This window comes from Oncorhynchus mykiss, chromosome 5 (assembly GCF_013265735.2).
Source record: "Oncorhynchus mykiss isolate Arlee chromosome 5, USDA_OmykA_1.1, whole genome shotgun sequence".
NCBI classification, from domain to species: Eukaryota; Metazoa; Chordata; class Actinopteri; order Salmoniformes; family Salmonidae; genus Oncorhynchus; species Oncorhynchus mykiss.
Genome location: NC_048569.1, coordinates 25,472,268 through 25,483,990, shown reverse-complemented (window position 1 = coordinate 25,483,990; position 11,723 = coordinate 25,472,268). Strand labels below are relative to the sequence as shown.

The following is an 11,723-nucleotide window of genomic DNA, read 5'->3' as shown; positions in this document are numbered from 1 at the left end:
TCGTACCGCTCAGGAAGGAGATGCATTCTGTCTCCTAGAGATGAACGTACTTTGGTGCGAAAAGTGCAAATCAATCCCAGAACAACAGCAAAGGACCTTGTGAAGATGCTGGAGGAAACAGGTAAAAAAGTGTCTATATCCACAGTAAAACGAGTCCTATCTTGACATAACCTGAAAAGCCGCCCAGCAAGGAAGGCCACTGTCCAAAACCGCCATATAAAAGCCAGACTACGGTTTGAAACTGGACATGAGGACAAAGATCATACTTTTTGGAGAAATATCCTCTGGTCTGATAAAAAAAATTGAACTATTTGGCCATAATGACCATTGTTATGTTTGGAGGAAAAAGGGGGAGGCTTGCAAGCCGAAGAACACCATCCCAACAGTGAAGCACAGGGATGGCAGCATCATGTTGGGGTGCTTTGCTGCAGGAGGGACTGGTGCACTTCACAAAATAGATGGCATCATGAGGCAGGAAAAGTATGTGGATATATTGAAGCAACATCTCAAGACATCAGTCAGGAAGTTAAAGCTTGGTTGCAAATGGGTCTTCCAAATGGAAAATGATCACAAGCATACTTCCAATGTTGTGGCAAAATGATTTAAGGACAACAAAGTCAAGGCTTTGGAGTGGCCATCACAAAGCCCTGACCTCAATCCCATAAAATATTTGTGGGCAGAACAGAAAAAGCTCTGTCAGGAGGAATGGGCCAAAATTCACCCATCTTATTGTGGGAAGCTTGTGGAAGGCTACCAAAAACGTTTGACCCAAGTTAAACAATGTAAAGGCAGTGCTACCAAATACTAATTGAGTGAATGTAAACTTCTGACCCACTGGGAATGTGATGAAAAAAAGGAAAACTGAAATAAATCATTCTCTCTAGTATTATTCTGACATTTCACATTCTTAAAATAAAGTGGTGACCCTCACTGACCCAAGACAGGGAATTTTTACTAGGATTAAATGTCAGGAATTGTGAAAAAATGAGTTTAAATGTATTTGGCTAAGATGTATGTAAACTTTTGACTTCAACTGTAAGTAAATATTAGGAGGAAATGATAGACAATTCTGGAGTCATTCGATAAAACATCTGAATGTTTATTGTGTGAAAAATGTGTAAACTTGAAAAGGATTAAAATAATCCAACATTACTCATGGTAAAATAAGAATAGGAAGAAGATATGACATATATATATATATATATATATATATATATATATATATATATAAAAACATTCACAAATTCAGAATAAAGTGTAACTTTTATATTTTATATAATTGTTTCTCCTCAAAAACAGCAGGTATCCTTGTGGTTAGAGCGTTGGACTAGTAACAAAAAGGTTGCAAGATCGAATCACTGAGCTGACAAGTTAAAAATCTGTTGTTCTGCCCCTGAACAAGGCAGTTAACCTACTGTTCCTAGGCTGTCATTGTAAATAAGAATTTGTGGCATAACAACAAGAATGACTGGCATAACAACAACTCTCAACAATTCTTTAAAAAAAATGTACAAGTCACAAATCTCAACAAAATTACAAGTAAGAACTCAATAGAATGTCCCTTTGCTGTCCGGGTAGTACACTTTTGTAATTAGTTTCAAGCTTTTTTACTGTCATTATCAGGCTACATTTTTTTTTTTCTCGATGCTACTTCATGTTCAAAACAAACCGCTGAGATGAAGGGCAAAAAAAAAATTGCACTCCAGTGCACAATACATTGTTAGCAAGCTTCAAATGATAAAAATACAGAAGATTAAAGGACTAAATTCATATTCTGAAGTACTTAAAAAAGTTAGTCAACAGTAGTGCTACATTGTCTCTTGATTTTGAACAGTAATGAGGGCTTTTTAAGTGTCCAATGTCAACATTGAGTGCATCATATTTTATATTAATTAGCAGGTTGTTGTCCTGCTGTTCCATTCTATTCATGAGGAGCTTGAGATGAGCCTCTTTAACTTCATTAACTCCTCAGGTGTCAGTGGCACCAGAGAGGGAAATGAGGGGTTCACCATCAGCGCCATATACGGGTTCTCCACCCTTCCCAGTGATGTGCCTGGACAATAGCCCGGGGATGTGTGGCGTACACTATCCTGCTCCAGAGCCTGGCTGCTGGGGTGGATATTTAAGGGAATTGGCTGGGCTCTATCCCATAGATCCTGGGGGTACATTAGTTTTGGGTGGTAGGGCCTCCTTGTGTCCTCCCGGTGATCCAATTTCCAGCTGTCCTCCCGGGGATCCAATTTCCAGCTGTCCGGGTTACGGACGATGCTCCCTGATGGCCGAGGCTCGTAGCTGGAGAACTGGTAGGGCGCCATGGGGCGGCTTTGACTGGTACTAGGGGAGGTGGTGGTGGTGGGCCTAGGCAGGTTCCTGTGCCTCTCCAGACTCCTCTCTCTCAGATCCCCAGAACCCCTGTCCTGGTCTTTGTGATGGTTGTGGAAGACCTGGTCAGCATGTGTAGCAATGGTGGGAGAGGTGTCAGACCAGGCCTGTGCCCTTTCCCTCTCCCTGGGCTCTGAGCCAGGGGTCTGACCCCTGGTTGGATCCTGCAGCGATAGATCCCCAGGCCGGGTGCCAGCAGGCCCACACAGCAGAACTCCTTTTACCCAGTCATGGAGCATCGCCAGCGGGATCTGGATCTCCATCCTTCCCTCTGTCCCTCTGGGGGTACTGCGCAGAGCGTGACTACAATTGAGAGGCCCTGGACTATGCTTGGGGCTTTCCCCTCTCCACTCCCCCCTGGGCCAATCTGGGTACTCCCTCTTCTGGAGTTTGGGGACGTGAATCATGGAGGGGGCACTATCCCTGCAACTCTGCAGCGGAGAGGGGACGGGGGACTCTTTCTTCATGCCTGGGCTGGAGGCTGAGGTCGGGCTGCGGGAGTAGTCGTCTCTGGTCGCTAAGGGGTAGAGGTGGGTTTTCCCCTGGGGAACCTCTCCCTCCGGCGTCTCACTGCCCTCATCTTTAACCAGCCCCTTGGCGGGGTGCAGAGGTGAGACCGTATTCAAGAATCTTGGGGAGATGTTGGAAGGAGGAGGGGCGAAGGATGAAGCAGGGTGAGCGCCTGACTCCTGACCAGCCTTCTTGTGACTGAGGTTGAGTGGCTCAGTCCAGCCTGAGGAGTCCTTGTACTGGTTGGCCAGGAAGCGTAGGCGCTCCAGAGGCTGCTTGGCCCTCTCTGTCTGTCCTTGAGGGGAGGGGAGGCTGCTGGGGGTCAGAGGTGGGTGGACATAGGGGAGCAGATCTGGGTGGACGGGGTGGACAGGGTGGTGGTAGTACTGACTGTAGTGCACAGGCATAGGGATGATCCTCACTCTGGAGTCTGTCAGATAGTTATGGGGCTTCTGAGAGAACAGAACAACAATGAGTTAGTCAATTCATTTAAATGTGTGTGCATGTGTCTTTGTGTCTTCATCGGTGTATTAGTGCTTGTCACTGTGTGTGCGTACATGCTAGTGTGCGTGTGTGTGTGTGTATGTTTGCTTGTTAGTGTACAGTACCTGGTGCAGGGATGTCTGTAGAGCTCCGCACGTCATGCTACGCTTGGCTGTCCTGGGGCACTCGTCCTGCTCACTGAGCCTACTGTAATGTAAACGCTTCTGCTGGCATTGTGGCAGTACCTCCATGTAGTCTTCTCCTCTTACATGACACTCATACGGCAGAAGCAGCCTAAGGAAACATGAAGAACATTTATAGATGCTGAACCGATTTACACAAACCACACATACTTGCATTATCTGTGTCAAAGTCATGCAAAGATATGCAAGCATCCACCGTTATGCGCAATTACACAGGTATATGCAGACAAACACTCCAGCACACACGCGAACACAGACACACTTGTATAATAAGTTTGCTCTGACTTACTTCTCGTAGTGTCTACGGGTGCAGGTGGCTGCACTGGTACTTCTGGGGTTTCCTCCCAGGGTGTTGTATACTTGCTTCCACATCTGCTGGGCCGTCACCTGGGAAAGATTCAGGATTATTTTAACACCATTGTATTCTGTATGTAACATAGACATACATGAAATGTGATGCCATACATTACAAGTTTTAACAACATCCTAACAGGTATAATAAACCATCTAACCACATGCACAGATGTATTATCGACTAGTTTAATAATACACTTCTTTCTCTAGTCAATATCATTAATAGTTGTTGTTGTATCTCTTGATAAAGAGTGGTTTGACTCTTATCCCTCCAAACTTGTCAAGGAGAGATCATGTTGCATCAAAACCTTGATAGGAATGCCAGTCTAGCAGCCTGTCAATGTAGCAGCTACCAAAGTGCTATAAATCATACTGCCTATCTGTATCATATGACACTAGTAATGTCTCCCTGCCACTGCTACAGTCATTTGAGACTGTTTCTTTAAGCAAATAAAAGCAGTAACTTCCGTGAGAAAGAAATGGATCTTTGACACAAACACAAATGGTTTACTAAATAAATATTTATTATATTTCCTGCTCAGACATAAGGCTGTGGATGCTATTTAAGTGACAGGAGGATAGTTTACTTTACATACAAATTAACATGATTTTCTGTTGAATCTGTGATTTGACTTGAAATATGAATTGTTCACACCTATTTTAATCAGAAACCAAGAGTGCACAAAAACATCCCACTTAAACATAATAAATATTAGAAATGTTACTGTTATTTTACCTGGTGGTAGCCACCCAAGCTTTTCACAGTCTTGTACATCATGAACAGACCGACTAGAAATATAGAAACAAACAAAATATCAGCTGTACATCCAGTCTGAGAGATCTCAACAATTACTGTGTATGCGCGTGCTAGCACTGTATGTGTGTGCATGCTTGCCTGTGTGTGTGTGTGTGTGTGTGTGTGTGTGCATTTTTTTCTGCAGTACAGTATACTCACTCTGTTTGAAGCCCAGGTGTGGTATTTTCTCTATGGGTGTATTTCTCTTCTTCATGTACAGATAGAGGTCTTTGAGGAAGGTCTCCTCTCCCATCTCTTCGCCCTGTTCTGAGGGTCTCTCATCCTGGTTCTTTCCATGGGCCATTTTCTTCTGCCTGAGAACAAACACACAATACACACACAACATTACCGCAATGTTTACACAACATACTGAAGAAGACGACAGCATCATGTGGTTCATTCATCGTTGACATTCATAGTTTAAAAAAGGCATAGTAGCCTAACAGTGTTTTCCGCAATAATCTCTCACACATTTGCAACATACTGTACAGTATTTACAATGCACATTCAACAATTTGACTGAGGCTTCCCTACAAATCAAACAATGAGTTTGACTGATGAACCGACAAATAAAACCACTGACTACTGTACACATTTCAACCCGCCTTCAATTGCCAACAGTTGATGTACAGTAACCGTGTTCCAAAATAGAACTGATAACTAAATATCACCACAACCCTGTTCTCAACGCAATGTGTGACTGATCACGGTTAAACATGCCTACTGATCAAACTCAACCATGTGTTTGTCCCTGTCAACACCCAGGCTGTCACAACTGGCAAACTGTTCTGTTTTGTGTCCTATTGGAGAGGACAGATCAATCATATACTAGGGCTGCATTCAGTGAGGTGATGCATTCACAACATTACAGATAGAAATGCAACATAAAAACCCAACATTATCTCATATTCTGCTAAATGGATAATCATGTTATACACAATACTTTTTCATCTGAATGTTGTGTAACATTTCACCCTTCTAAAAAGGATAAATAATCATTGGATAAATGACATATGTGCCCTGCCGAGCTATGAGATTGGAGAGTGGAGGAGAGTCAGAGACAGAATATGGCACGCTCTCACATCTGTGTGCCACTTTATTACACAACATTTCATTGAGATACAGATTCTGCACAATGTATTGTATCTCTTGTATCTGTCATGTTTTTCATGTGCTGATCCAGACTCTACAGAATCTACTATAAATCTCTATGAGAGATATGTCTGTTTTATAGATTCTGATAAAGGTCCTCTTTCATTGTCTACTTCTTATATATGTGAATTAAATGTTTAAACATTTAGTTTGATTTATTATTTCATGAACGTTTAATTCACAAAGTTTATGCAAAGGGACCTTAAAGATCAACCACCAAAGAGGCAGTACACAAAGTATGAAAATATGTCCCATTTCATCACACTGTGAAACTGTTTTCAGTGTCTCTTGCAAAGTTAAGTTAATTATGACAGATTCTTCAGTTTCACCCTGTGTTGCTGAATACGGCAATTGGTTTCCGAGGCACCCAGGTAGAGAGTAAGCATCTAGACTGACACAATCGCCTGTGTGTTGACATACAGCGCATTTGGAAAGTATTCAAACCTCTCAACTTTTTCCACATTTTTGTTACATTACAGCATTATTCTAAAATTCATAAAATTGTTTTTTTCCCCACATCAATCTACACACAATACCCCATAATGACAAAGCAAAAACAGGTTTTTAGAAATGTTTGCAAATTTATACATATAAAAATAAATACCCTTTGTTATGAGACTCAAAAAATGGAGCTCAGGTGCATCCTGTTTCCATTGATCATCCTTGAGATGTTTCTATAACTTTATTGGAGTCCACCTGTGGTAAATTTAATTGATTGGACATTCGGAAAGACACACACCTGTCTATATAAGGTCCCACAGGTGATCAAGCCATGAGGTTGAAAGAATTGTCCTAAGAGCTCTGAGACAGTATTGTGTCGAGGCACAGATCTGGGGGAATGGTACCAAAACATTTCTGCAGCATTGAAGGTCCCTAAGAACACAGAGGCCTCCATCACTCTTAAATGGAAAAAGTTTGGAACAACCAAGACTCTTTCTAGAGCTGGGCGCCTGGCCAAACTGAGCAATTGGGGGAGAAGGGGCTTGGTCAGGGAGGTGACCAAGAACCAGAGTTCCTCTGTGGAGATGGGAGAAACTTCCAGAAGGACAACCATCTCTGCATCACTCCACCAATCAGACCTTCATAGTAGAGTGGCCAGACAGAAGCCACCCCTCAGTAAAAGGCACATGACAGCCCGCATGGAGTTTACCAAAAGGTAGCTAAAGGACTCTCAGACCATGAGAAACAAGATGCTCTGATCTGAATGCCAAGCGTCACGAACAAAAGAAACCTGGCACCATCCCTACGGTAAAGCATGGGTGTGGCAGCATAATGCAGTGGAAATGTTTTTCAGTGGCAGGGACTGGGAGACTGGTCAGGCTCAAGGGAAAGATGAACAAGATGAGCAAAGTACAGAGAGATACATAATGAAAACCTGCTCCAAAGCACTCAGGACCTTAGACTGGGTCCTGTTGGAAGGTGACAACGACCCTAAGCACACAGCCAAATAATGCAGGAGTGGCTTCGGGACAAGTCAAAAACACCTTTGAATATCTTTGAGTGGCCCAGCCAGAGCCTGAACCCGATTGAACATCTCGAGAGAGAGAGACCTGAAAATAGCTGTGCAGCTACGCTCCCCATCCAACCTGACAGAGCTTGAAAGGATCTGCAGAGAAGAATGGGAGAAACTCTTGTAGCGTCATACCCAAGAAGAGTCGAGGCTGTAATCGCTGCCAAAGGTGCTTCAACAAAGTACTGAGTAAAGGGTCTGAATACTTATGTAAATGTTATATTTCAGTTTGTAATTTCTTATCCATTTTAAGTTTTAAAGCAAGCTTTCTGCAATTCTACACATTTTGCCATGGGTCGGAGAGAAGTTTATCCATTTTATAAGAAATGTTATGCAATTCTACTCATTTTGCCATGGGGCATGGAACATTTTCTTGCAGTTTTGCAGCTAATTTCCTGCAATTCTACCCATTTTGCCATGGGTTGGAGATGCATTTTTGTAGTTTTAAAGCTAATTTCCTGCAATTCTACATATTTTGCCAATCCTTATGCCATGTTAACGATGAATGAATGAGAGGGAATAACAAAATCAATGTGGGCCCCCTGGTGGTGCCCTGTCGGTATTTGGCCAAGGTTGCTACAATTTTAGATAGCTAGACAAACTTACCAATCCAAGCATTTCCACTGACATGGCTAATTGAGTGACTGTCAGTAACTGATATAACAACAGAAAAACTGCTGATGTACCACCACATTTTATAATTGCACCTTGTGTATTCTACTATACTAACTCTCAACAGTTAATTGAGACCCCGCCCGACTGAGTTCCTACATTAAACTTTTTTTTAAATAAAGTTTGTTGATCGTGGGCCCCCTAGTGGCCAGGGACCCAAAGCAACCGCTTATGCCTGGAGCCGGCCCTGAATAGTGGTCTCCCTAAGCAGACGGCTTGCCTCCCACAATGTTAACAGTGTTCCAGCGTACACTGTTCTTTTGCGCATTGCTGTTCCCCTAGGTCTGGAATTTCCAAGACAACTAACATAGCTTTGGGCAATTCAGTGTGAAATGTGAAATCACAGCAATTCACCACTTTATTTAAAAACCTTTCCCCAAGCTTGGGAACCTGGGACAGAACACCTCCCTCTGCAACTGGATCCTGGACTTCCTGACGGGCTTAGTCCCCTCCTGTACTCACTGTTCACCCACGACTGCGTGGCCACGCACGACTACACACCATCATCAAGTTTGTTGATGCCACAACAGTGGCAACAATGAGACAGTCCACATGGAGGAGGTCAGTAACCTGGCAGTGTGGTGCCAGGACAACAACCTCTCCCTCAACGTCTGTAAGACCAAGGAGATGATCGTGGACTGCTGGAGAAAGAGGGATGAGCACGCCCCCATCCACATTGACAGGGTTGTTGTAGAGGTTGAAAAGATTTTGCATGGGCCCTCAAATCCTCAAAAAGTTATATAGCTCTGCCCCAGTGATGTACTGGGCTGCCCGCACCACCCTCTATAGGGCCATGTGATTGATGGCTGTGCAGTTTCCATACCAAGCAGTGATGCTGGCTGCATCACTGCTTGGTATGACAACTGCCCCGCTATCAATAACATGGCAGAGCATCAAATCTGACACCAACAGGCTCCTGAACAGCTTCTATTCCCAAACCATTAGACTGCTAAATAGATAGCAAAATGGCTACATGGACTGTATGCATTGACCCTTCTATTTTATTGGTATCTTTGCACTGACTTTATGCACACTCTACACACTCACTCACACACACTCACACTGACACACTCATGCACGCATGCACACACACACATACTTAATTTGCTCACACACACATAACACAAACACATTCATACTGATTCTACACATGTACACACAATCATCAAATAGACTGCTGCTACTCTGTTTATAATATATCCTGATGCCTTGTCACCTTACCCCTATACATGGGCACTGACCCTGGAATGGTCCCTGTATATAGCTTACTTAGTTCATTATGTTTTTATTATACATTTTTTCTAGTGTGTTTTTGGTCCACTGGACATTTTTATTTAAAAAAAGTATAATACTACTAATATGTACTACTGCATTGTTGGGAAAGAGCAAGCAAGAAAGGATGTACAAGTGTACGTGACAATAACAACTTCAAACTTTAAAGGAAAAAAATGTCAAATCTCAATTGAATTCCATACCCTTTTTATCCCCTGTATTGAATAATTGTATGACATTTAATAGAAATTTGACTCTGAATCAGACAACAATATGGCATATACAGTGGTTTGGAAATACCATCAGTACCAAGAGTAGTATTAGTGGCTCCAAGATTTAACCACATCAGTGCCTCCTCTCACCTATAAAGACTTGTGGATTGGGAAGAAACCAAGATGATATCAGAACCATCAACCAAGCCGTAAGAAAGTAACACAAGTATTTAGTGGTGCTGCTCACCTGTGATTTCAGAGACAGAATGGAGATGGATGGGTCTCAGTTTCAGGCCTCTGCACCAGGCTACAACGAATCCACAGGCTCTATAGATCAGAGTTTATATCTCCAGAGAGGTAGCTACAATACAGACTCAGCTCCTGTCTCTGTATGTCTCCTCCCGCTTTCCACAGTCAAGACAGTATTGTCACCTCTCCCTGTCACACATAAATACTAAAACACACCTGTTATGGCACCTGAATAACATTTAGGTCCAACGCTCTCAGGGAGGTTTATACCCAGAGTGCTTCCTGCTGGGAGATGGAAGTCGGACCAGTCCAACCTGCTCGTGGCAGCGTGCCAAAGGCGTGGCATCAGAATAGTCCACATAATTAGCCAGAATATAGAAATAATTTTGTTCGTTATTGGTAACAACAGACATTCACTCATGCATACTTTTACTTGTTGTCAATAATAATTTTTTGTCAATGCCTGTCTCGTGTGTTGATGCGTACATTGATAATTTGTGGAATGTAAACATCTTTGAGGGAAGTACACTACATGACCAAAAGTATGTGGACACCTGCTCGTCTAACCATTTCATTCCAAAATCATGGGCATTAATATGGAGGCGGTACCCCCTTTGCTTCTATAACAGCCTCCACTCTTCTGGAAAGGCTTTCCACTAGATGGTGGAACATCGCTGCGGGGTCTTGCTTTCATTCAACCACAAGAGCATTAGTGAGGTTGGGCACTGATGTTGGGCAATTAGTCCTGGCTTGCAGTCGGCGATCCAATGAATCCCACAAGTGTTCAAATGAGGTTGAGGTAAGGGCTCTGTGCAGGCCAGTCAAGTTATTCCACACCGATCTCGACAAAACATTTCTGTATAGACCTTGCTATGTGCATGGGGAAATTGGCATGCTGAAAGAGAAAAGGGCCTTCCCCAAACTGTTGCCACAAAGTTGGAAGCACAGAATCGTCTAGAATGTCATTGTATGCTCTAGCATTAAGATTTCCCTTCATTGGTACTAAGGAGCCTAGCCCGAACCATGTAAACCAGCTCCAGACCATTGTCCTCCTCCACCAAATTTTACAGTTGGCACTATGCATTGGGGCAGGTGGCGTTCTCCTGGCATCTGCCAAACCCAGATTCATCCGTCGAACTGCTAGATGGTGAAGGGTGATTCATCACTCCAGAGTACGCGTTACCACTGCTCCAGAGTCCAACAGCGGCAAGCTTTACACCACTCCATCCGACGAACAATTCTTGTGCTGACGTTGCTTCCAGAGGCAGTTTGGAACTTGATAGTGAGTGTTGCAACCGAGGACAGACACTCAGCGGTCCTGTTCTGTGAGCTTGTGTGGCCTACCACTTTGTGGCTGAGCCGTTGTTGCTCCTAGACATTTCCACTTCCAATAACTGAACTTACAGTTGACTGGGGCAGATCTAGCAGGGCAGAAATTTGACGAACTGACTTGTTGGAAAGGTGCCACGTTGAAAGTCACTGAGCTCCTCAGTAAGGCCGTTCTAATGCCAATGTTTGTCTATGGAGATTGCAAGGCTGTGTGTGGCTGAAATAGCCGAATTCACTAATTTGAAGTGGTGTCCACATTATTTTGTATATACAGTGTATGTGGCCTTATGCCCATAGAAGCAACCCACTGGGCACAAACTGGTTGAATAAACATTGTTTCAACGTAATTTGTCAAAGTATTATGATGTGGAATCTACATGGAAAATACACTGGATTTGAAAAAAGTCATCAACCGAAACTGTTGTTTTGATTTCCACCACAAGATTAAGTCATCATTGTAACCAGTTTTCAACAAAGAAAAACCTTGTGGAAAATAGTTGAATTTGTAACTTTGAAACAATCTTGAACGTTATATCCACTATAAGAATAAAACAATAGGCTGGGCAGTACCCCGTACTGGAGAATTGATCTGAAACTAT

The 11,723-nt window shown here is 43.1% G+C and overlaps 1 protein-coding gene across 1 annotated transcript; it reads right to left on the bottom strand.

Moving 5' to 3' along the window:
* Positions 1–1,201: 1,201 nt before the first annotated feature.
* On the bottom strand, positions 1,202–10,078 carry LOC110523493 (AT-rich interactive domain-containing protein 5A). The gene is made up of 6 exons (XM_021602232.2): positions 9,794–10,078; positions 4,888–5,042; positions 4,669–4,721; positions 3,868–3,965; positions 3,501–3,669; positions 1,202–3,344 (listed from the first exon to the last, which is right to left on the bottom strand). The coding sequence occupies exons 2-6, from the start codon at positions 5,030–5,032 to the stop codon at positions 1,926–1,928; spliced, it is 1,884 nt and encodes a 627-aa protein (XP_021457907.1). The 5' UTR covers positions 5,033–5,042; positions 9,794–10,078; the 3' UTR covers positions 1,202–1,925.
* Positions 10,079–11,723: the final 1,645 nt, after the last annotated feature.

Coding starts and splice junctions, on each gene's coding strand:
- LOC110523493 (XM_021602232.2), bottom strand. CDS start 5,032: ATGGCCCATGGAAAGAACCAGGATGAGAGACCCTCAGAACAGGGCGAA. Junction 4,722..4,887: donor ACACCTGGGCTTCAAACAGA/GTGAGTATACTG, acceptor CTATATTTCTAG/TCGGTCTGTTCATGATGTAC. Junction 3,670..3,867: donor ACCCGTAGACACTACGAGAA/GTAAGTCAGAGC, acceptor ATGTTTCCTTAG/GCTGCTTCTGCCGTATGAGT.